The sequence below is a fragment of the Talpa europaea genome (genome assembly GCF_964194135.1).
Source record: "Talpa europaea genome assembly, chromosome: 11".
In the NCBI taxonomy this organism is placed as follows: Eukaryota; Metazoa; Chordata; class Mammalia; order Eulipotyphla; family Talpidae; genus Talpa; species Talpa europaea.
The window spans coordinates 50,476,326-50,502,348 of record NC_140078.1 but is presented as its reverse complement, the minus strand read 5'-3'; the positions used below and the strand labels follow the sequence as shown (position 1 = coordinate 50,502,348).

Genomic DNA, 26,023 nt, shown 5'->3' with positions numbered 1-26,023 from the left:
ACTACTGAGGGGAGCAGCAGGCAAGGCAGGAGAGGTCTGCTGCGCCATGTGGGTAGCTCTCTGGCTGGGGATCAAACTCCTGCTTCAGTGGCTGCGGATAGCTTCATAGCTGTGTCTTAACCCCTTGCGCCACCAGGGAGGCCCCTGAAATATTTGTTGTTTTTTTTTTTTTTAAAGATTTATTGATTTATTGATTTATACAAGCACTGGGTACAGTCAGAAGTGCGGGAGGGTGAGAGAATTCACCAGAGCCAGAGCGGGGAGCAGAGCAGGCAGAAGGACCAAAGTACACTGCTGAAGGGAGAAGCGGGCGGCAGGAGAGGTCTGCGCGCCATGTGCCATGTGGGACCCTCGCCTGGCTGCAGGGAATCAAACCAGTGCTGCAGAGGCTGTGGGCAGCTTCACAACCCAGCGCTCAACCGCTGCGCCACCAGGGAGGCCCTGAAATATTTGTTTTTTAAACATATCTTGTATGAGATGAATAAACTTAAAGTTCAGTGTATCCATACAAATTATAATTGAATCATTCAATCGTGAAATAACCAAAAACAGGAAAAGTAAAGGAGTTAGTTCATATTAGCACAAAGGAAATTGAAATAGAGTAATTCCTGTCTCTTACTAAGTTCTCTCTGCCCACTAGATTGTGTGCTGAGTGCCTTTATTTATATGATTGAGTTACTATAAAAATATAGTATAGATTATTGTCTTTCTCTTACAGGTGAAAAAACCAAGCCCAGAAAGTTAGCTAACTCAATAGGATTGCAGAGTTGTGAATGTCTGTCTCCAGTCCCACATCCCGAATCCTTAGCTCCTGAGTGACCCTTCCTGGAGTATAGGCCAGACTGTCTCAAGTCAGTGAAAGAATGTTTCAGGCTTCACAGATAACAAACCCAGGGCCTCCCACTCAAAAGCCACAAATCAGTCTTGCATCCTAGAGTAAGAGCATGAACAACTGCCCCTGGCTCCTCAGAAACTAAGCCAGGTTCTGGGGTCTCGAGGGACACTCTGAATCTACTTAGTACTGCTCAGGTGGTTGCATCAGGGTTTGAGGATCTGGCACTGCTGTTGACTTACAGACAACCTTGCAGGTGGCTGACTGGGAACAGGGATGGAAAGGGCCTCCGGACACCTGCCTCCTGCACTGTTCACAGCATGTTCAAGAGCAGCACTGTGTGACCTTGAGCCTTGGGGGTTTTGATGGAAGGGAAGCCACAGAGCATCTGTGTCATGGACTTGGGGTTTAGAAGGCTTATTCTGGGGAATGATAAAAGCAAGGGCCTAATCTCTGAGAGAAATACACCCTTTGAGGGTTGATAGGGAGGTGGACTGTCCAGAGCAGGAGAAAGTTTACTCAACTGGCTTACTGGTACATAATAACCAAGATGCGACTTGCCTGCCAACAGAAGTTCTCTCTTTGGCTAAAAATGAATCCTAGACCTTAGATGAGCAGTGGAATAGCTCATGTGTTCCTTCTCTGTCTTCAGTCATGGGACATTTTCTTCCGAAACACCAATGCTGGAGCACCCCCAGGCACCGCCTACCAGAGCCCACTCCCCTTGAGCCCGCGTTCCCTGTCTGCTGTAGCTGGAGCACGGCCACTGGTGGATACCCAGCCCAACGTGGATAAGCTGGTGGAGGATCACCTGGCAGTGCAGTCTCTCATCAGAGCCTACCAGGTAAGGTAGCCTCTTCAGGCCGCCCCCCCCCGCCGCCCCCACCGCCATGAATCCTGTCATTTAACTTTCACCCCCACAAAAATAGGTGCTCTCACTCTGAGCAATCTCTGCCACCTTTAATGCCTGATGGAAATAACTTCTTATTTCTTTCCATAAGAAAGATTTGTGGATAGGAAAACCCAGTCATGGCCTGGGCATGGAGGGAGGGAACATGCCTATCACCAGGGCGAGCAGTGACTGATAGGGGCATGCTCCCCCAGAAGGTGCTGCCCTCCCTAATACCCAAATACTATGAGAGAAAATAAACCTGTAGTATTTGGGACAGGACAGAATCTCTGTAAATAAGGAGCAGCAGGTGAGAAGGAACTTTAAGTCTGAAGAGAGTAGCAAGAGGCAGGGGAGATCTCTCCAAAAGCAGATGGTTTTGGAGTGATCTGCCCAATCAGAGGAGGGTCAGGCAGAATATTATTTGGGTTCATAGATGTTCTCCGGGGGAAGGTCCTTGACCTTTCTCAGAGCCCAAAAACCTCTTTCAGGACATCCACCTCACATGGGGAAGAAAGAGCCCAGAATTCAGACCTTAAAACCTAGTCACCCCATAGTTTTGAGGAGGAGGAAAGCACCCTACAGTGTCCCTTCTGGGAGTCTCTGAGAACTTCCCTGCTGCCTATCTCTTCCTGCATCACTGCAGTGTGGCAAGGGGAGTTCTTTCTCTCCAACCCTCTGGTTCCTGTTTGCTGAAAAAGGCTAAGTGGGTGTTTTCCTCTGGTATCAGGACAAGGTAGTACAGGTTAAGACAGAAGCCAGCCTGCTGGAGTCTGACAAGTAAGGTTCTCACCCTAGGTCAAAAAGAAGATGTACTCAAAAGTGCTTGTCCATGAGGGATAGCCCTAAGAAAGAGGCTCAGACAGTGTGTTAACTATATAGGGCCATCCTCATTTAGCCCCAGTAACAACTTCAACTAATCTCAGTGACTTCTCAGCATCCCTTCCCCTCCTCAAATTACTAGCAAGAAATTTTGGGTGAAATTCCCAAGACCTAAAGCAACTTAAAAATGGAACAGGCTTTCTCCTTTTGTTTTTTAAACAGTTAGCTCAGATGCTGAAGTCTTTGTTGTGAGTGTTTTTGTTCTAACCACCGTGCCCCAACCTACTCAGCAGCCACACACCCCTTACCCCCTCCCACCAGCCCCTCACCTTCCCTTCTTCCTTAGGTAAATTTCTTTGTTCCAAGCTAAGTAGGCCTCACACTGGAGTGAGAATCCCCAGCACATCCCATTTCCATTAATCCAGGAAAAATATGTCACAATCCCAAGAAATGACTCTTTTAGACAGCCACATTTATCATAACCTGCATTGAGTCTTTTTTTTTTTTTTTTAGTAAAAGTGCATTTATCCACAATAATGCTTTTAAAGTAAACTATCCTAGGATTTTTTTAAAAAAATAACTATTTTTGTTATTTGGGTTCATTGACGTTCTCAGGGGAAAGGCTAACCAAGTGTAACTTTTACACACACACACACACACACACACACCCATAGCCCTGCTTAACAATTTGCTTGTGTTATTGCTTCCAGGTCAGGGGTCACCACATTGCAAAACTTGATCCTCTCGGAATTAGTTGTGTAAATTTTGATGATGCTCCAGTAACTGTTTCTTCAAACGTGGGTGAGAATTAATCTGTAAATGATAATTTTAATGTAATTTTACTTTTTTTTTACCCCTTCCCTCTTTTTTTTCTCCTGTCCTTTTGTGTGTGTCCTTCCCTCCCCACCGTTGGCCCATTCGTAGATACGAGGGCACCATGTAGCACAGCTGGACCCCCTGGGAATTTTGGATGCTGATCTGGACTCCTCCGTGCCCGCTGACATTATCTCATCCACAGACAAACTTGGTGAGGGTCTGAGAGCAGTCAGCACTGCGCTGCTTGAGCTCCTCTGTGTCACAGCTTGTGATAGCCAGGATGTCCACAGATAGAAGGGAAAGACTCTTAAGTTTCCTTCGTTCTGATCACTTGAAATTTATTGGTAACACAGCCTTAGTGTGTTTTTTGGGCAAGTTATTTTTATCTCAGTTTTTCAGCCAGATTGTATGAGCTCAATTGTCTTAAGTCTCAAAATTGGAAAGTAAAATTGGGGGCAGGAAAGGTTTATGGCACAGGGAAAAAAAGATGCCCCAAGTGGGTCAGAAGATATTTCAGAGACCACCAGCTCTTTGGCTTCTGTTTCCATCAGTGCCAATGCTGCCTTGAGGAGGCCTTGCCCAGAGGAGGCCTTGCTCATCAGTGTTGTCACACACTGCTCCAAAGCACAGTGTGGTCTGCCGTGTACCAGGGTGAATTCCAGAGTAAGTTGTGCAGTTTGGGCGTCTTAATTCTTAAATGCTGGTGATCACACTGAGGAAACTTTGGAAGGCGTCCCCACTGTGAGCAAGGAGGCATATGTGGAGCTCAGGCAGTTGTTGTCACATCCACTGCTGGCGGGAGCACAAGGCCATGGCTGGGCTCACACCTGCAGTTGCTTTCTCAAGTTAATCTGCTCTAAGTCACCATGCTGCTAACCTGTGCTAAAGAAATGATGACGTTACTAATTTTGAAATGGCCAGGTTTTTACAAGAAACACTATGCATGCTAATAAAACTGATGATTACCTACCTGCCTAACACTGTTCTTTGGGAGGGAGAATAATTAGCCTCCTCTGGATCATGGTCTGTTAACACTCTGCAGTGCCCAAATGCCTATATAGGCATTATCAAGTTATGGCATGGGGGTGAGGCAGTAGTCAGGCAAGACTAGATTGCAAACAGCCTTGACTCTGGACCAGTGTTAATGGTTTGTAATTGTCCTTTGTCTTCATCTCAAAACCATTCCTAGATAACACAGGGTCTCCTCTCTTTGTACCTGTACCTTAATGGTTTTAGGAAAATAGATTGGAGAAACCCTCCTGAATGTGATTGAATAGGACCAGTTCAGATGGTAGAGTTTGAGTTGAGTATTGCTGCTTTATTCAATGGTGATCACCTTGTGATCGCAAAAGTGGGCTTCTCTTTGCAAAGTCCCCAAGGGCACTTGCAGGGCACACCTCACCATCCAGACCTAATACAGCCCTTCCTCACTTATTCTCAAGCCTCCATGCTTAGGGCTGGGCAGAGCTTCCTGCTCGAGAGGCCAGCAGACTGGGACTATCTCCAAAGAGTAGCCCAGCTGCTGAGCCAGTCAGGGGCTGGCCTACAGAGGCTAGTGTTTCATACATGGCAAAACATACTAGAAAAGCATACAGGAGCTCAGGGTCTCCCCTAGCTGAAACTGTATCTCCTCAGCCCCCCTCTCCAGTAATATCCTAGGTTGGCATTTTGCCGGGATGAAAGCATACCTTTCTATGTGATTCTCAACTCTTAGAACTGCCTGGTGAACCTAGTACTCTTTTCTGTCCCACTTAAGACTGGTCAGGTCAGCAGGAGACCCAGAGCTGACAGGCAGATGCTGAGTTTTCCTGAAAGTCCCCCCAGACAACACCTACCAAGCTACTCCTTGAAGGGTGAGAAACCAGGCCTATAACACCACCTACCTCCTGAATGTACAGCACTTGTCAATGACAGATGTAGGATCTCTGCATTTCTACGCCATTAGGGGCCTTGCCTCTGGAATAGTGTCCCTGAATGTTGTGCTTGTCTGAGATATGCAGTCCAGGTTCAGCATCAACACAGTGCAGGGAAATGGCAGAGGAGTCAGGAACCAGGCAGTCCAGAGCCCCCTATACTCATTGGAGGGGGAGATTTTTGCATCCTCTGACGAGAGCCCCTCAGAACCACCAAGAGAAAGTTGGAAATAGACCCTCTATTTACGTTTTTATTTTGAGAACTTGAAGTAGTGTCACATTAAATTTGTAATCATTTGTTTCTTTAGGTGCAAAAAAATGGAAATCGCGTAAGCTTATTATGTATTTGAATCTGTAGGAAAGTTTGTCTTGAATTATCTCACTCTTGAGGTCTGCAGGTCTTCAAAGAACAACAGGTCCAGCTCAGCTACTTTGTAGATAGACACTGCGGTTTCTAGAGTATTTCCATGCCTCTTATTTCATTTGAACCTCAGAGCTGTCTCCCAGATTGGATTCCAGAATCTGCCAAGTGCTGTCTTTCCATATCTTCATGTCTCCTCATCTGTAAGCTTGTTTCAAAATTAAACAAACTCCTGCAATAGTGCCTGGAGCTTACTAACTTTGGCCAAATGTGAACTGCTTTGTAATTATTGATAATCTTTTGAGATACAGAATTGCCAGGCTCTCTGGTAATGGATGAATTCAGAAACAGATATTTAATCAGTAGCCTAGGTCACACGAGAGTTGGTAGTGATGAAGACTGAGCTACCTGAGTAGTGGCTGTGGTACAGGAACCTGCCTAAACAGGTGTAGATCTGGGGTACATACTTGCCCTCTGTGGTGTCCTGTGTCACACAGCATTCTTCCCCAAGCTTCTCTGAACTCCCCTTCTCTCCTGCCTGTGGATACAGGCACAATTTTTCCATTCTCTTATGGGGGAAACTGAGACTCAACACTGTACACCCACAGGTTGGAAAGCACATTCTGCTGTTTTTGAAAAACATGAGGGTTGAGGGGTGCTGTGGGAAGCCTTCACTGTGGGAGGGTGGGGGAGGCAGGAAGACCACCAACATAACGAGCAAGCCATCCCCAAGGACAGCCAGCACTGGTCTGTGTGCAAACAGGGCTTATGTTGCTCATAATTTTTTTATAAAGTGGAGTATGTGAAATAGTTTTGCTGAGTTCTTGACCTTTGCTGGTCAGTAATAAAAAGGCTGGGAAATGCTGGCCTATCACCCGTCTTCTAGTATCCTCATATCTCAGACATTCTTCTGGACCTGAAATAGTGGGTGGAGTGAGCAAGGTGAGCGAGCAAGCTCTTCCCTGCCAGAGCAGACATTCAGGCTCCCGGACAGTCCCAGAATGCCAGGTTAAAGTCAAAACCCTTTATCAAATAGGTGTGGGCTATGAAGGGACTAATTTCCAAGTGGGCCTCAGAAGCTCATCTTAATTTGTGCTGAATTATGCTGTCAACTCCTTGTCCTAAGGAAAAGGATTGAAAACTCCAACATGAGATATCCAGGCACCCATTCTGCCTGTGTCCGTGGTGAAGCTGGAGGAAGATCTCCAGGCAGGACCAGGTTTCCTCACAAGACTTTTCCTGATTGGCCCTGAGAAGGGTCAGGATGTAACTGTTGACACAGTGGGTCCTGTGGGATTATTGTATCTTCATTAGAATCAAGTTGACTATGAATTGAACCCAGTCTCTTGTCCTCTACTGGCATCCAGCACTTACTTTGGTGGTGGTGGGGTATGGAGGGGTTTAACGGTTTATTTCTAACCTGAGAAGAGAGCTGCCCTTGACTGGTTTGGAAGTTTAGAGAAAATTCCCATCAACTCATGCCCTCAGTTTCTCTTCACTTTCAAGTGTAGTATTTAAATTAGATTCCAGTGTTAAGATGCCATTGTCTATGGTTTCTGTATAAATCCTATAGTATAACTTTTCACACTGGTAAAATAATTTGAGATCATTTCATGTGAGACTTATGTAAGATTGAAGAAACATACACTCAAAACATGAATTCTATCAATAAAAAGGGAGGAAAACATGAGATTGTTTTGTTTGCAAATTTTAGTCATAGGAAATAAACTTGAGTTAGAGTTTCAAATCAGTTCAGAAACCCAAAATTATGACTTGACTTAACTTAATGAGTTCATTCCCAGCAGAGCAGGAGGTAAAGTCTCCCTGTCCTTCCTCCTGACCTCTCAGAATCCTCTAGGTTTTCCTAGTCGAGATTTGCTCCCTTGATGACTAAAGGATAAGCTGAAAATAGAGTTGTTTTTTAAGCAACTTCGATAATTCAGAGTGATAGAGAGCAGTTTGTCTAATGTATGTTGTCTGCTGTGCACAGCAGGTGGTGCACCAGATAAGTGAAGAACTGAGGCAAGTTCCATAGATGACTTGGGAAAGCAACCCAGATGAGGCATATCTCCCTGCAGGGGTGGGATAAGACTAGAATTACCTGAATCCTTGACTCTGTTCTCCCTCCTGGATGCCCAGAAGTTGGCAGACTGGGTCACACCTAGGCCCTCTGGTTATCTTCCTGCTTCAAGCCAGCAGTTCCATAGCCAAATCTCTGCAGCAGAGCCTTCTGTGCTCATCAAGAAGTAATTTTTTTTAATGTTTAAGTCACTCAGGTGCTTTCTATGAATGACAGCCAGAACATCTTCCATTCTCTCTTCACTGTCTTTTTCTTTGGTTTGTATCTTTGGTTTGTATTTCTTTTAGAAATACAGAAAAGTACAGATAAAACTAAAAGCATCCACATACCCAGTATCCAGGGAGAACAAATGTAAACATTTTATCATGTTGCCTTTAAATTTTTTAATTTTTAGGTTTTTAAGCCTTTGTAGTTCTCGTGGTGTGAGAGGAGGGCAACAGACAACAAAGATGGCTGCCTGACATAGTCCTGTGTCTTGACTTTTGAGGATTGAAGTAGAAAAATGTAAATTCTTCATTCTTCCTTAAGCAAAGCATTCGTACTTTTGTGTAGAATTTGGATGTTCTGTTGTCTTAAGAGCCACTAGCTCGGAAATCTTTGGTGAGTGCTGCTGTTGTAAAAAAAGAGAGCTGTACTCACCCAGTGAGCCTTTAGGAGTATATCCTCTCAGAGTCACTTACCTTCACCTTTCTCAGAAGTGTAGGCATGGCTTTCTCTGCACTCCAGGGGCAGAGAGCAACCCCAATACCAGGGACCATGCTCTGCCCATCTGCCATTGGCCCTTGTGAGCCTGTCACTGTGATCATCCACTCAGTGACCACTGTATCCAGATACCAGCCATGGCCAGGAATGCTGCTAGGTGTGGTAAATGCTCTGCAGAGCTGTCTGACAAAGGAAAATGCACAGCTGTATGTGCAGCTCTCAGCTACATTGTGTTCTCAGCAACTCAGTGCTTCTGTCCTCGTTCTGCCTTCAAGGGAGATCATGCACCCTCCTTCTGTTCTTTAGAATCTGTCATAATCTTGAGGTTTGGAATCTAGTGTGACTCTTGTTCCTGTTGTTAGGAATGGTACACTAAAAATTAAGCTTTCTCATTTTCTCTCCCTGTGTTTTCATTCCAAAGTAGTCTAGATTGGGTGGATTTGACTTTTCAGCCAAGATCTGTCAGCCTCTGTAGGGAATGAAAGTCTCAATCACTGCCACCTGGTGGCTTCTAAATGTGGGGGAGCAGCTCCCTCCCTTACATTCACCTTATTCCAGCTGTTTAGGAACAGTGACCATGTTACTAAAGTGACATACCCTCCCTCCTTTCCTTCGGCGTGTGTATGTCTGTGTGATGTTGTCTGTGTCACCTGTGACCGGTAATGGTATAGTTTGGGTGTTTTGGTGTTTGTTTAGTTTTTGTGTTGTTTTTTGTTTTTTTAACTAACTCTCACCTGTCTTTTTCCTTCTGCGCTCACTCATGCTACCCCACTCTGCCTCTCAGATCTTGCAGTTTTCAAGGAACGACTTCGAATGCTAACAGTAGGAGGTATGAAAATAACAAGCCTTCACCTTTCTGCAGCTGAGGACTTCATTTGGATACAATGGGCAACTTTTCCTAGCATGTAATTTGGGGAAAGTTGATGCAACTTCTGTCAAGTGTCTTGAAGTTTATTGTTTTGAAATGTTTCTGTCATTTACTTATGAATCAATAGTAGAGCCATATTTATCATGTCACTTTTGTTTCTGTCCCTTCTGTGTTCTGAAGGGCATCTTCACTCAAGTGTGTTTCCCATCGCTTTGCTCCCATCTTCAGTGTGTCTCGAGCCCCTGCTATAACCAGCAGGGACCTGAGGCCACACTGCATTTTGCATGTTGCCACATCCTCTCCTCTATATCTACGCTGTGCCTTTGACTGGACTCTGGATTCTCTCAGATTCTGTTTCCTGGGCATTTTTGACAGTGATCTTCCCATGTTTGATAGGCAACTAAAATATTAATAAAAACTTACTGGAAATTTTTAATGGCCCAGGGTTCTAGGCAAGACACATTTGAGGAATCCAGAGTTGAAGTGCTGGGTTCATCTGCCTATTGTCATCTCCCCCAGTGACCAGTCTTCCTTCCACACCAGGCTTCTCTGAGAAGTTCTCTTTTTTTCCATCTTATGTGTATCTGCAGTACTGTAGTTTTGATTTAACTTTTTACTTTAAGATAATTGTACCTTGATAAGCAGTTGTAAAAAAAATAGCAGATTCCATGTTCCTTTTAGCCCATTTTCACCAAAGTAACATCTTGTGAACCATATTACATCACACTAGGATACTGACACCAACAACAGGCAAAATAAGATGCCTCCACTACCCCAAGAGTCCTTCCTGCTCCCCTGTATAGCCATACCTGCTCCCTTCCATTCCACCTTGTGTGCAACTCAAGAATGTTACAACATTCAAGAATGTTATGCAAATGGAATCAGAGTATGTAACCTTTTGGAATTGGTATTTTTTTCAATCAGCATGATGTTCTAGAATTTCATCTTATTGCTGAGTAGTAGTCTTTGACTTGGGTGTACTACAGTTGTTTTTATCATTTACTCATTGAAGGACATTTGTGTTAAACACATTCTTCAGCTAGTAGGATCTCTTGTAGTACAAAAGTTTTTACATATTGATGAAGTCCAACTTACCCATTTTTCCTTTTATTGGTCGTCATGCTGTCGGTGTCAATTCTAAGAACTTTCCTAGAGCTCTTATCTCTAGAGATCAAATATTTTCTCTACATATCTTTCTAAATGTTTTCTAGTTTTGTATTTTACATTTAAATCTATGATTCATTTTGGAATCATTTCTGTGTAAGATTTGAAGTCCAGGTCAAGGAACCTTTTTTTGGCCTATTATGCCCAGTTGTTCTCTCATCATTAACTGAAACATTTGTCTTTTCTTCATTGAATTGTTTTTTGCACTTTTGTCAAAAATCAGTTAGACTTACTCAAGTAGGTCTATTCCTGAATGTTCTTCCTTTTATTTGATCTGTGTTCGTTCCTCCATCCCCACACTGTCTGGATTACTATAGCTGCTGAACTTTATTTTCCTTTTTCAGAATTGTCTTCACTATTCTAGGACTTTTTTCTTTCCATGTAAATTTTAGGATAATCTGGTGAATGTTTACAAAAAGCTTTGCTCTCATGTTGATAAGAATTATATTAAACCTAAAGACCAATTTAGGAGGAATTGATATCTTTACTATATTACCTTCCAACCCGTGAGCATAGTATGTCTTTTCATTTATTTAGATATTCTTGATTTTTCATTAGTTTTTTGTAGTGTTTGCATGAGTTCTGTACATTTTTTAATTTACATGTAAATTGCATTTTAATTTACCTATTTTTCTTTTTAATTTTCCTATTCATTACTAACATCTAGAAATACAATTGATTTTTGTGTTTGTTGTATCCTGTGAAATTAATGAGCTCTCTCTAAGACTTTTTTTTTAAAAGATTCCTAAGGATTTTTTGTGTCAACATCTGAATATAGAAACATTTATTTCTTTTCCTTTTATTGCCGTAACTAAAACTTCCTGTACTTTGTTTAAGCACATTGAACATCCTTGCCTGGTCCCTTATCTTAGGAAGAAAACATTCAGTCTTTCCACCATTAAATATATTAGCTGTAGATTTTTTTTATAGGTTCTCTTTATCAAATTGAGGAAGTTCCTCTTTTCCTGTTTTTTGTGATAGTTTTTATTGTCAGTGTTAAATTTTGCCACATACTTTTTCTTTATCTGTTGATATGATTATATGGTTTTTATCCTTCTGAGAATCTAATTGTACAGTGGATTACATTGATTTTCAAATATTGACCCAAACTTGCATACTGGCACATGCCTGGTCTGGCCTTGGTACTTAATTCTTTATATTTGTGTATTTCTATATTTTTTGCAACTATATTCATGAAGGAGATCAGACTGTAATTTTCCTTCTTGGCACTATCCTCGTTTGCCCTTAGTATCAGCGTAATTCTAGCTTTGTAAAGTGAGTTGAGAAGTTTTCCTGTTCTCTGGGAGAGGTTGTATAGAATTGGCATTAATTCTTCTCTTAGTACATGATAGAATTCTCCTGCAAACCTATCTGGGTCAGAGATTTCTCTTTCAGAATCTTTATTTATGAATTCAACTTCTTCATAGTCATAGAACTATTAAAATTATCTATTTCATATTGGGTAATTGTCGTGTTGTTCTAGGGGTAATTCATTTCATCTAAATTGTCAAATGTAGTATATAGAATTGTTCATGCTTTTTCCCTTATTCTTGAAAATCTGCAATGAGATATACCATCTCATATTTCTGATATTGGTAATTGGTGTCTTTTTTTCTACAAAGAAAAAAGGCTTTTCAATGTTATTGATCTTTTCAAAGAACTAGCTCTTTGGTTCATTGATTTTTCTCTGTTGTTCTGCTATTTTCAGTTTCACTGAGTTCTACTCTTTATTCTTTCCTTCTGAAGTTTTCTTGTTTTCTTTTCCTTTTTCTAGTTTTTTGTTGTAGGAGCTTATATTACTGATTATAATCTTTCCTTCTCTAATGTGTATATTCACTGCTATAAATCCCTCTCAGAACTACCTAAGCTATCCCACAAACTTTGATAATTTGTATTTTCATTTTCATTCATTTCAATATTTGAACTATTTTATTTGACCTTTACTATTTCCTATTACCCATAAGTTTTTAGAAGTATCAATGTATTGTTCATTTTCTAAGAACTTGGAGATTTTCCATGTCCTTTTTTGGTTTTTAAGTTCTGATTTGATTCTATTAAGGTCAGATAATGTACGCAGTCTGATTTCAATTCTGCCAATTTTTGAGATTTTCTTATGGCCCAATTTATTATCTGCCTTGGCATGTGTTCCATGCACACTGGAAAGAATGTATATTCTGCTGCTGTTGTGTAAAGTGTTCTATATGTGCCCATTAGATCCTGTTGGTTGATAACCTTCTATATCCTTGCTGGCTCTCTATATACTTCTTAGTTATTGAGATAAGGATATTGAAGTCTCCAACTGTAATTGTGGATTACAGTATTTTGTGGTTCTGTTGTTCAGTGCACACACATTTAGGATTACTATATCTTCTCATTGTACTGCTCATTACTGTTTCTAGTATAATTTTCTTTGCTCTAATCTATGTTACCTGATTATATAGCCACTCCTGCTTTTAATTAGTGTTAACATTATTTTTTTCTATCTCTTTATTGTTGTGACTATATCATCATATTTGAGGGGGATTTCTTTTTTTTTTTTTTAAGATTTATTTATTTATGCATACAAGAGCTGGGTACAGGCCAAAGGTGTGGGGGGTGAGAGGATTTACCAGAGACAGTAGAGAGCAGAACAGACAGACTGACTGAGATATACTGCTGAGGGGAGCAGCGGGCGAGTCAGGAGAGGTCTGCTGCTCCATGTGGGTTGCTCCCTGGCCAGCCGGGGGATCCAACTCGTGCTACAGAGGCTGCAGACAGCTTCATAGGTTATGTCTTAACCCCTTGCGCTACCAGGGAAGCCTGTGAAGGGGATTTCTTATAGACAAGCAAATAGTTGAGTTCTGTTCTTTTAATCTGCTCTGCCAATTTCTGATATGTTTAAATCAGTTGTATTTAATGAATTATTGATATGTTAGGGTTTAAGTCTGCATATTTGCTTGTCTTTTTCATTTCTCTGCCTTTTCTTCATTTCTTGTGGGGGTTTTTAATGTATTTTGAAATTCCATTTTTATTTATAGAGAGCATTTTTCATCTGTATTTCATTATGTTTAGAGGTTTGTAGCCTTTCTGTAGCTATCTAGATATTACATTATGTAATCACATAACATCACAATCTATTGGTGTCATTGTTTTATTAGTTCAGGTAAAGTATGGAAATCATAACTTCCTTTATGCCCCTTCATTCTCAATATTTATAATGTAATTGTCTTAAATATTTTCTCTACATATATTTAGAGCCACATCAGTGTTGTAAATTTTTTTTTTTAAGATTTGTTTATTTATGCATACAAGAGCTGGGGTACAGGCCAGAGATGCAGGGAGTGAGAGGATTCACCAGAGACAGAGTGGGGAACAGAACAGGCAGACTGACTGAAATACACTGCTGAGGGGAGCAGCAGGCGAGACAGGAGAGGTCTGCTGCTCCATGTGGGTTGCTTCCTAGCAGGCCGGGGATCCAACTCCTGCTGCAGAGGCTGCAGACAGCTTCATAGTGTGTTGCTTAACCCCTTGCACCACCAGGGAGGCCCCAGTGTTGTAAATTTTGTTCCAGCCAACAGGCATAATTTAGAAGACCCAACAGGAAAAGGAAAGTGTTTTTACTTACCCATTTTTTTGTTTTCCATGTTCATTCTTCCTTCTTGATATCTGAGATTCCGTCTAACATCCTTCCCATTTTGTTTAAAGGACTTCCTTTAGCCCTTTGTTTAAGGTGATAATCTCTCTCGGTTCCCTTCATCTGAAAATGTCTTCATCTCCCCTTCATTCCTGAAGGATATTGTCACTAAATACAGTGTTCCAGTAGACAGTTCTTTCCTTTCAGCTCTTAGAAAGTGCGGTACTACATCCTTCTGGCCTTCGTGGTTTCTGATGGGAAATCTACTGTCATTATTTGTTTTCCATGTAGGTAAGGTATCATTTTACTGTGGCTGCTTTCAAGATTTTATCTGTCTTTAATTTTCAGAAGTAACAAATTACAGCATGTTTTGGCATGCATTTCTTTGTGTTTATTCTATCTTCTTTAGTTTAATACTTTTGCTGTATTTTGGAAATTTTCAACCACCTTTTTTCCCCCTCTCCTTCTGAAATTGACACATATGTGAAATCTTTCCTTGTACTGTCATGTTTCCCGGGGTATCTCTTCATTTTTTCCCCTGAGTTTGCTTTCTCTCTGTTCTTCAGACTGGCTAATACGGTTGTTCTGCCTTCAAGTTCTTTGATCTTATAGTCCCTGATTCTGCCATTGAGTCCATTTATATTACATTTTTCATTCTGGTTAGTATGTTAAGCAGCTTCAAAATTTTCCATGTAGTCCTTTGTACCGTCAGTGTTTTGCTGGCACTTTTTTTGCTGAGACCTATTTTTTCCCTTTGTCTTTATCATGTTTTAGTTGCTTAGTGAAATCATTTGATGGTGGCTTCTTCAAAATCTTAGTCAAGTAATTATAACATCTGTCATTTAGGTGTTGGTATCTGTTGATATTTTATTCAATCTAAGATATTTCTGATTCTTGTTATGAGTGACTTTTTTATTGAAACCAAGGCATTTGGGGTATCATGACACTTGAAATCCCATTTAAATCTGTTAAAGCAGATTTCCTCTGAACACTGCTGTGGTGGGGAGAGGCCCACCTAGTTACTCTCAGGTGGGGATGGTGCCCTGAGGTCTCTACTGACATTGGGGTTGGGGAGTGGGCTGGCACATTGCCTCTTAGAGGAAATGAAAGTTTGGGCTCTCTCTTTGGACCCTCTCTGAAACCTTGGGCTGGGATCAGAGGTTAGACTCCTTTATAGCCCTTTGGCCGAGGGGTGATATGGGGGGCTACAGTTTGTTCTGTGTGTTTGTGTAGAATAGAGTAGTTACTGTATAAAAGTTTTCTTTTCTGATAAGCTAATTTTCCTTACCTCTTAGAGAGAATACCTTTTGTTTGGACATTTTTGTTTGCACCTGTGGGAATTTCTGGGTTGCTGGTTCTTTGCTTTGTCAGGGAAATGGATGATCAAAGGAAACCCAGGGGCCTCCCTGCTGTTTTTCTCAGGCTTCACTGACGGCTACACCCCCCTTCTCCACCTTTCAGAATTATTTTATGTTGGTTTCACATATGATGTCTAGGATAGTTATGGGCACTTAGTGGAGTAATAGGGTAGGGAAGAATGCATCTATTCCACCTTCCCAGGACATCTGTACATTTCATTTCTCAAATGACTGAAGAACCCAGAAACAGGCCAGTGGTTTTGAGGTTCAGCAGAACAGCCTAAGAATATCAGTTCAGGGCAACAAAGTGAAGAACCACACACAAAGTGAGCCCCAGGGGTTTTCATACCGAAAAATTACACAGCCCAGGTTCTTCTGGGGGGAAATGCCTCACTGGTCAGCTCAAGGGTCAAAATGTTCCCAACAGAGTATACACTCTGGATATTCTGGTTCCTTGATCCTCCTTCATTATCTAGGAAAAATATCCCCAAATCAATTGTGGCTTTCTCCATGAACACCATGAGCTGCCCTGTGAATGACCACAGCCAAGTGATTTGCCCAGACCCACATGATGGCATGTCCCCATCTTAATAGAGTAGCAGCAGGAAAGCATGCGCAGGCTTAACTAAGCAGCTGCTGCTGTCACCACCCCCAGGGAAGAACATCATATTGCTTTTGTTTTCATAAAATAAAACTTCAAAAATATAAAATTTGCTTTTAAGACTAAATGTGTGCCCTAAAGTATTAGATAATTAAAGGCTGTGACTCCTAAGCTGGTTTGAATAGGAGCCTCTGGGTAGATTACTGGCCTATGCCTGACCACTTGACTCACTTATGAAAACTGGAAGTGTGCATTTCTACAAATTTCCTAGAAATTCAGATACATACTTAGGTTTGCAGGCTACTGCTGTAGTCCCACACTGGGTTGTTATGTGTCACAATTGCTCTTACTTAAGCTCAATTAAGCCAGGAAAAGTATCTGATTTTGTGCAGTGAAATGTTAGAGACAATGGCATACTTGTTTTCAATGTTACTTTTCACCTGACTGGGTTATTGGTGTGAAATGTTGGAGCCCTAGTGATTATGAACTGCCCCTTTACTTCATTTTAGTTATACACTTTCAGGGTAATTGATAGCCACAACCTACAATGACACCTGATAGTTTTCCTCCAAGTTTCTTTTCCCCTTTGATATATTCTTCTTGTATAAGGCTTATAATGCCCAGTAATGAGCCCTTCTGTCATGTTTTTTATCAGTTTAAAATATGCTTTCAGATGAAGAGGCTCCTTGCATACAGTCAATGTTCCAGAAATTATTAGCAGTTGGTTAATTAGTGAGTTAGTGATCAGTCAGTAAATATTTCTTAGTATTGGAAGAGGGAGAATTAGATTCATTTCTGTAGAGTGTTGTCTCAAGAATGGGTTCAGTTGTGAGGTTTTTTTAGAAGAGCACCATCCATCATCAAAGGACAGCCATTTAATTCTCTGTTCTGCTGACAAAAGCTCTCCAACAAACCACTCAACTTGGTGATTGTCCCTTCACTTCTTAAGCCTCCCCAGTGCCTGTTATTTAACACATACCTATGTCAATAACATATAAAGCATAAATGACCTATTCTATTCCAATTCTTCATTTTCTACTTGAATTTTCTCCTTAACTTTTTTTCCATTTGCTTTCTAATTGACTTACCTAGTGTCTTTTCAAACCCAAATTGATTTGTTTCTTTGGGTCTTTGAAATACATTTTTCTCTAAATTATGGATAATTGGTGCACTGGACTAATATATGCATAATATGAATCTTATTTTCACTTACCAATGACACCAAGTAATAATCTCAGCTTCCATTTGTTGACATTGTGTTTCTGACTATAAAATATTTATTTTCATATGTATCAGATATTTTTATGATTTTTCTCTTCTCTTTTCTCTCCCTTGGGGAGTTCCTTCCCTTTTTCATAAACTGTGGCTCCTGTTTGGCTATGCCCATCTTTCCTCACCCTCCAGGGTTCTATGGCCTAGATGAGTCTGATCTGGACAAGGTCTTCCACCTACCCACCACCACGTTCATAGGAGGGCAGGAGTCTGCACTTCCTCTGCGGGAGATCATCCGACGACTAGAGGTAAGAAACAATCTCCATCTCCAGAAAAATCTAGTGGACTTGTTAAAAACCTATATTGGCAGAAGGCCTCCAGACTAGTTTGTCTTTTTCTTCTTTATCTTTTTTTAATGTAAGGGAAAGGGAATTTTTTTTCTGTTTTGGAAATAGAAATCCATGTTTTTACAATCAACTATAGTAAGGAGAAAAAAATTCTCTGCATTTTAGTCCTAATGGGAGTTTATTTCAGATGTGTGAGGTCCCCAGCACACATACATTCCAGCTGCAGAGCCTTCCCTGGCTCATACTCCCCACCTTTTCTTTTCCTCCTCTCTCTGTCCTTCATCCTTTCCCTTTTTATTCTGTTTTTCCTTCTCCTTTCTGGACTTGGTTAATATTAAGCCTGCCAGGACACTCCTCTACACACTGTAGAGCAAGTTCTACCTGTGTCTGTCCCCTTCTGCACTGACTGGCATCGCTTCCAAACTCTGTGTGAGGATGACTTGCCCTTGTGTTACCCAATAAAAGGGATCACCATATGCAAACAGAGCAGATCCAAGTTTGTCAAAGAACTGTTTCATTACTTGTGACAAGTAAGAGCTATGGAAATAGATTTCCAAAGACTGCCTTCCCAGGTAGAAGATTTGAAAGGTTTTTAAAAGGAGAAGAATAAAAGTAGATCAAAGAAGCCTTGCGTGTTTGGGTGCTAGAGTACTAGGCAACTCTGGGGCATCTGTGCAGGAACTGAAGACTATATACTTCATCATGTTACATGTTCACAAAATGATAGTTTAGGTCTTCCTGGGGCAGAGATTTTAGTAAATAGGACTTTTGGCGGTTTTAGGTCATTCAAGACCAGAACTATGCATGCTTTCGTCCTTCTTGCAGGCTGCACAAACTGAACTGAGGTGGTTGGAACCTGATTAGTAAAATAAATTGAGGCATTGTTTGAAATAAATCAGTTAAGCATTTAACTGCCTTCCTGAAAAGAAATCAGTCAAACGATTGCCTTAACCATTTGCTTCCTGGTTCTCTGGCATCCCGGCTTGATAACAGTTGATGGGATTGCCTGCCAGTTCTCAGCCATTAACTGTTCCTCAGTGCTATCCATAGCACTTGGATCTCAAGAGTCAACAGTCACACAGACTGAGAAAACTTTGGCACAGTACTCTTCAGATTGACTGTACAGTCACCTAGAACCCTTCCTAATGTGCATACTCTGAATCATTGTGACACCAGGTATTCCTAACAAGTCCTGGGAGTAACAGGGCTCCCCGAGGGGGCTCCCTCCCTGATTCAGGCACTGGAACCACCCCTCAAGATCCAGTCCACCAAGCCAGACCCTCGCTCCTGTGCTTGTGACTTAGTTGTGTAACTAAGAGGGAGAACCAGCTCCAGTAAGTGAAGTCTGTTTTAAAATTCTCTTGTTAATGGTCCACTTTTGGCTTCAGAGTGGAGTAAGAAGATCTGATCATCTTTTGGCAACATTTGTTAATTGGCATTAATTTGTGTCATATATCCTACAATGTTGTCAGCGTCCAACTTGGTGTGCTCCCTTCCTCATTTTCAAGCTTGAGGGGAAAGAAAAGTGTGGTAATCTGGGGGCCTGGTACTAGCATCAGGTGGATGTGGGCATGTTGAAGAGTCAGCTTTGGGAGGGTTAGGCAAGGAGGGGAGAGCTTTTGGGAGGAGTGGGCATCAGTGGCAGTGGGGGGGGGGGTAGATGTAGGGGATAGGTAGGCATCAGGGAGCTACACGTGACCATAGAGCCTTAGAAATGTACAAAGTATCTGAATAACTTTTTAAGTATAGAAAAGGCACTGTGTTTATATATTGGGTCAAACAGAATATGAGAATTAATTTATACTAGAAAAATTTTAATTATGTATATGACTCACACTATGCTCCTGTTGGATGCTGCTGGTCTAGGCATTCTCATGTTATCTAGATCCACAAATGGTACCCCATATAGACTAGTACATTTCCAGATCACCCAGCCCCAAAGTTACTTTACTTCCTTTTGTCAGACCTCCAGGCCAAGTACCCAGGCTCACTGATCCCACCCCATTCCCTCGGCTTTTTCAGATTTCTCTATCTGGACAGCAGTGGAATTAAATCTGTCTGCACTAGAGGTTACTCTGGGCGCCAGCACCTCTTTTACTTAGTGCAGGTGACTGTCCAGTGAGGAGCTCAGCCTCTCATAGTAAAACCTTCCTCCCTAACTCCCAGTGGATATTGTTTCCACGGCAAATGTCTCCTCTTCCTCTCAAATTCACCCTTCAGCATTATTCTTTCCAGAGAGCAGAATCAAGGCCGGGGGGCTGTTGAAAGTCTTCCTATGCGTAAACTTCTCTGAATCTTGAATCTGAAGTCTTACTGACCCTGGCCTTTGAATAGGGTTAAGGAGCCCCAAGCCTCTTACTTTCAGTCGGGACCAATGCTGAAGCCCAGGAGTTGTCTGGGACAGTTGAATCTGCACTCCAAGGGTCCCAACCATAGCACCTCTATTCCCAAAATGTCTCGTGTCCAGGGCTCTTCAGAGAGAGCCGCTCATTCTGGGTCAACGTTCCTTGTCCCAACTGAGAATACCCCTTTTTTTTTTTAATTTTTTTTTTTTATAGAGGCATGTTTTATTTATTTGTTTGTTTGGTTGGTTTATACATGCACTGGGTACAGTCAGAAGTGCGGGAGGGTGAGAGAATTCACCAGAGCCACAGCGGGGAGCAGAGCAGGCAGAAGGACCGAAGTACACTGCTGAGAGGAGCAGCGGGAGGCAGGAGAGGTCTGCGCGCCAGGTGGGACCCTCCTCCGATGGCCGGGGAGCAGCCGGGGATCGAACCAGTGCCGCAGAGGCTGCGGGCAGCTTCGCAACCCAGCACTCTACCACTGCGCCACCTGGGAGGCCTGAGAATACCCCATTCTTGCAGGTTACAGATACTTGAGTAAACTTGTTTGATGATGCTGCATTAACTTGGTATGGATATGTGTACGCCAGATTGCTGGTGTGACCTGATAGAGCTTTAGAGATTCTCTTGATCCCAGTAGAATGAGAAGTGATGAGTCAGCCTAAAGTTCACTGCCCTTTTCTCCTGGGGATTGAGCCAAGAACAGAAAAAGCAAAACATGATGCAATGTCTTACAACTCCATGTCCAAGTTAATAGCTAAACTAGTGCTGGTAAGATTGGAGATGGACTGATTTCTAGAGATTTTGACCTAATAGTTTCCACTGAGCTGTTTATTGTTCAGTAATGGAAACATTGCCCCTGCCTGCATCAGGAGCAGAGAGCAAGGAGCATTCTCAAGTTATCTAACCTCCAGGTGTGAGGTGTCATAAGGAGAGACCTCCTGTCCCCTCTACCAGACTTGCAGCCAGAGTTGAGCCACAAGGAATTTGTGTCCTTTTTTAAGCTAATGAAAGAAAGTGATTGTTAGCACACACTATAACCAGACCATGTTTCTCAAGCATATTTATGAAGAAATGTGCTGTCTTCTACAGGTCAGTGGATCAAGGTGCAGTAGTGCTGAGGTAGGAATGGCATGGCAGGTAGATGTTGGTGCTGAAGGGAAGGCAGGCAGACTGCACGCCATTCCTGGGCTGCTTGTGTGTCTGATTTAAAAGTTTCCAGCTTGACCATCTAGGATGTTATTAGGGAAATAGTAGGTGGAGTTAATGAAAATACAGTTGAATCTTGAGCATTTGGGGGATAAGAGTGCCAGTCCCCAAGCAGTCAACAGTCCACATATAACTTTTGACTCCTCAAAAACTTTACTAATAGGGCCTCCCCTGGTGGTGCAGCAGTTGAGCACTGGGCTGTGAAGCTGCCCGCAGCCTCTGCAGCGCCGGTTCAATACCTGCCCACTGGCGAGGGTCCCACATGGCACGACAGACCCCTCCTGCCGTGCCTGCTGCTCCCCTCAGCAGTGTATTTCATCAGTCTGCCTGTTGTGTTCCCCGCTCTGGCTCTGGTGAATTCTCTCACCCTCCCACACTTCTGACTGTACCCAGTGCTTGTATAAATAAATAAATAAATCTTAAAAAAAAAAAAAAAAAAACTTTACTAATAGCCTGCTATTGACCAGAAGCCTTACAAATGGCATAAACAATTGATTACACATATTTTTTATATCCTATGTATTTTATACTGCATTCTTACAATAAAGTAAGCTAGAGAAAAGAAATGTTATTAAGAAAATCATAAGGACGAGAACATTTATAGCACTTCTTAATATATTTATAAAAACCATAAATTTGATTTGTCTGTTTACCAGAAAATCCACATATCAGTGGACCTGCTCAGTTCAAACCTATGTCATTTAAGGGTGAACTGTAATTAGATACAAAGTTCCTTCTGAGCTCAAGTTTCCCTTTTGTCTTAGGCCAGATTGTCCTCCTCTTGGCTAGGATGACAATATTTTTGTTGGCCATTATTTTGAGTTCTGGCAGATTTTACATTTATGGAGCAGAGGTACAATAATACCCATTCTGGCTTCAGGATTTAGGCAATGGGAGAAGAGGGATCTGGTGTCAGGTCCAGAACCTGATGCCAGGACTGTGGACACATCCCCTCTCTGTGCTATGCCAGCTGGTTTCCATGTCCGTTATGAGAACCAGAGGCCACAGACTCTTGAATTCTTGTTCAGCTTTTAACTCCACTGCTGATTCAGTTTTGCTTTCTTGTTCTGATACCAGAATTGCTGGCAGATGGAAGAGGAAGGTGAGCATTGGTCACTTGGCTCAGGAAAGTCATGGCTCCTACAGAATGCTGCCTGGAACCCAGGAGGGTGTCCACAGAGTTGACTGCCTTACTCTCTGGTTTATCTAGTCTCTCCCTCTCTTTCCACTGAGCCCTACCTGCCTCTCCTGCTCATCAGAGCTGACCCACACACTGCCTTCTCACCTTAAGCTTTTGACAGGACACATGGCCACTTCTCATTGTGATAGTGGTGACCTAGGAAGCATCTGATCTATTCAGGACCATTTATTTTATTATATATATATGATTGTGCTTTTCTGTGGGACCTAAAGTTCCTAAAAGTAGTCTGTTACTAAAATGAATAATTTATAATCTAAAAGCCAACGAACCTTAAGTGTCATTGATCTGTGTTATCTCCTACCAGCACTGGGCTTTTCTTTCTCACAGTATGGGGCACAAAGTCTAACCTTAACGTCAGAGAAGCTGCCTCCCTTGGGAGCTTTCCAGACCCCCAGCTGCTGTTGTCCATCATCCCATTGTTAAGTAATGGATTAAACATGTGGGTCATGCCTCAGCCCAGGTTTCTCACCATCCTCTCCTTGTCCATTGGGATTTGTGCAACCTGGGTCCCTGGAGGAAGCACTTCATGACTATGTTGGGAGTCAGAGAAGGTTGAGGGGCCAGGCCTGATTGCCATACTAAATCTCTACCCTTATCACAGTAGCTCTTGGTACATTTGAAATGAAGGCCACCTGTTAGTCCCCAGCCTCCTAAGTGGCAGTCAGCGAATCTGGGTGAAAATCCTCCTGCTTGTTGTGTGAAACAGATGGCCTACTGTCAGCATATTGGGGTGGAGTTCATGTTCATCAACGACCTGGAGCAGTGCCAGTGGATCCGGCAGAAATTTGAGACCCCTGGGATCATGCAGTTCACAAATGAGGAGAAGCGGACTCTACTGGCTAGACTTGTGCGCTCTACCAGGTACAGGCTGCACTCAGGGTGCGGGATATGGAATGTGCACTTCCAGGGAAAAAGTGATTCCAATGTCTATTGAGCACGGCCTGTCCACCATGGGTGGGTGTTTGGGGTGTGAGCACACCCTCACAGATTATGTGATTGGTCCTGGTGACATGGCTCTAGAAGGTGTCATTGTTCCCATCCAGGTTTGAGGAGTTTCTGCAGCGGAAGTGGTCATCTGAGAAGCGTTTTGGCTTGGAAGGCTGTGAGGTGCTAATTCCTGCCCTCAAGACCATCATCGACAAGTCCAGTGAGAATGGAGTAGACTATGTGATCATGGGGATGCCACACAGGTACCTGCCTGGCCCTCCCACCTGTTCATATTGGACAGGACACTGAGCAGGCAGTGAACTGGGTTCTCACTGCATGCAATGGTGCCATTCTTGCCCCAGGTAACTGTTGCCACAGCATCAGTCCACAGGCACAGTCCCACCCATGGCCGCAAGTGGTTTCAGACAGACATCTAGGTCTTGTGCTCAGCCTCACAAAAATTAAGCCCAATACCCTCCCTTTTTTTTTTTTTTTAAACAAATAATGTTTATTGAAGTAAAGTTGCTTTACATTGGTATATCTGCTTTGTGGGTTATAGGTTTAAACCCATACAAATGTGTGGTTTCACATCTAATGTGAATGCCCTAATAATCTTCCACCATGTTCTCTTGGCCCTTCCTTTATTCCCCCATTCCTACCCTGCCACCCTCCCCTTCTGATTGCCTTAATTTTGCAGTCAGATGCCAAGGGTTTATTATTGGTTTGTTTTAGACTGACACTTTGTTTTGTTTGTCTATATACCACATATGAGTGAGAATACCCAGTTTTTGTCTTGTTTCACTTAGCATTTTTCTTTCCAGTTCCATTCATGTTATCACAAATGACAAGAATTATCTTCTTTTTTTTATTTAAATTTATTTTTATATTCCCCATACAATTACAACCCCCTTATTTTGACCCCAAGCCCTCCTTTCCCCGCCCCCCACTCCCCATAGAGTGTCTCTGGTTCATAGTTGTTTGTTGATTTTGATATTTTCTTTCTTATAGTTATTCTTTTTCCTGGTCCCTTATTTAAGTTTTCTAGATTCCTGCTATGAGTGAGACCATCCTGTATTTTTCTTTTTCTTTTTGGCTTATTTCACTGAGCATGATCCCTTCCAGCGCCATCCATATTGCTGCAAATTGCATGTGTTTATCTTTTTTGAATGCTGAGTAATATTCCATGGTGTATATGTACCACATCTTCTTGATCCAATCATCTATTTTTGGGCATTTGGGTTGTTTCCAAAGCTTAGCTATAGGCCCAAGAATTATCTTTTATAGCTGAATAGTGTTCCATTGTGTGTGTGTCTGTATCTATACACAGCACACATATACCACATTTTCCTGATCCACGCCTATCCATGGACAATTAGCCTGTTTTTTTAATAGGCTATTGTAAATAGGGCTGTAGTGAAGATAGGAGTACACACATCCCTTAAATTAGTGCTTTTGTATTCTTTGTGTAGATACCTAGGAGTGGAATTGCTGGGTCATATTTTTTTTTTAAAGATTTATTTATGCATACAAGATCTGGAGTATAGGTCAGAGGTGTGGGGGACGGAGTGAGAGGATTCACCAGAGACAGAATGAGGAGCAGAACAGGCAGATTTACTGAAATACACTGCTAAGGGGAGCAGCAGGCAAAACAGGAGAGGTCTCCTGCGCCATATGTGGGTTAGCTCCCTGGCTGGGATCAAACTCAGGCCTTAGAGGTGATAGTGCTAAGACTTAACCCCTAGGCCACCAAGGAGGCCCAAAGTTCCGTACTGTTTTCCATAGGGACTGAACTAGTCTACATTCTCACCAACAGTTTATAAGGGTTCCTTCCCACCCCCCCCCATATCCTTGCCAAGACTTGTTGTTTCTGGTTTTTTCCATGTGGGCCATTCTCATGGCATAGATGGTAGCTCTTTGTTTTGAATTACATTTTCCTGATAAGTGATGAGCAGTTTTTCATTGCCTATTGGCCATCTATTGTCTTCTTTGGAGATGTCTATTTAGCTAGCTCTTCTATTCAGTTTTTGATTGGGTTGTTTTCTTTTTGTTGAGTTGTATAAGTTCTTCATATATTTTGGGCATCAGCCCTTTGTCAGATATATGCAAATAATTTCTCCCGTTAGTAAGATGTCTTTCTGTTTAATCGATAGTTTCTTTCACTATGCAGAGTAAGCCCATTGTCTTATCAGGTCACAACAGAGGATATTTAGCCCAGAGGTCAGAACAGAGTCTATGGGGCAGTGGCGTTTTCTGTTTTCACCTTTCTTCCTCCTACCTCATGTGGCCTTGGATGCTGATGAAAAGAAGCTGGATGCCTTGTACCACAGGGAAGGGAGATTGAACAACATGACCAGCTATCCTGCTATCTAGAGTGCCACGTTAATGACCTTCTCACCCCTGTGCATCTTAGGGGGCGGCTGAACGTGCTTGCAAATGTAATCAGGAAGGAGTTGGAGCAGATTTTCTGTCAGTTCGATTCAAAGCTGGAAGCAGCTGATGAGGTACCTAATTTCTATTAGAAACTTCCAGCATGGTTTCAATCCTTTCAAGATCCCTGACCCCACATTCTTCTCTGGAAATACTTATCAGGAGCTGGGATCCTCCATACCATTCACCCCCATACCTGGCCACCCCCAGAAGCTTCCCCACTGGAGTGAGGACCTGTCCCTCTGACCACAGAACCTTTACCCTGTGCTTTGGGTGGGAGCAATTCTGGGAGGAAGCTTTCCCATCCTTCCAGGAATGGAAATTCTGGGAGTAGAAATA

General features: G+C 42.3%; 1 protein-coding gene across 4 annotated transcripts in view; it reads left to right on the top strand.

The window, feature by feature from the left end:
- The window catches only part of OGDH (oxoglutarate dehydrogenase), a gene marked incomplete at both ends in the record, with an annotated part of 65,072 nt that overhangs the window by 12,781 nt on the left and 26,268 nt on the right, over positions 1–26,023 (top strand). The window contains 7 exons of one of the 4 annotated variants that reach the window (XM_084246714.1): positions 1,485–1,676; positions 3,468–3,570; positions 9,200–9,244; positions 17,424–17,539; positions 23,037–23,191; positions 23,374–23,520; positions 25,668–25,758. In XM_084246714.1, the coding sequence (XP_084102840.1) occupies positions 1,485–1,676; positions 3,468–3,570; positions 9,200–9,244; positions 17,424–17,539; positions 23,037–23,191; positions 23,374–23,520; positions 25,668–25,758 (849 nt within the window). Of the gene's footprint in view, positions 1–1,484; positions 1,677–3,253; positions 3,345–3,467; positions 3,571–9,199; positions 9,245–17,423; positions 17,540–23,036; positions 23,192–23,373; positions 23,521–25,667; positions 25,759–26,023 lie in introns of all 4 variants that reach the window. The other 3 variants (XM_084246715.1, XM_084246716.1, XM_084246717.1) reach the window with 3 other exon arrangements.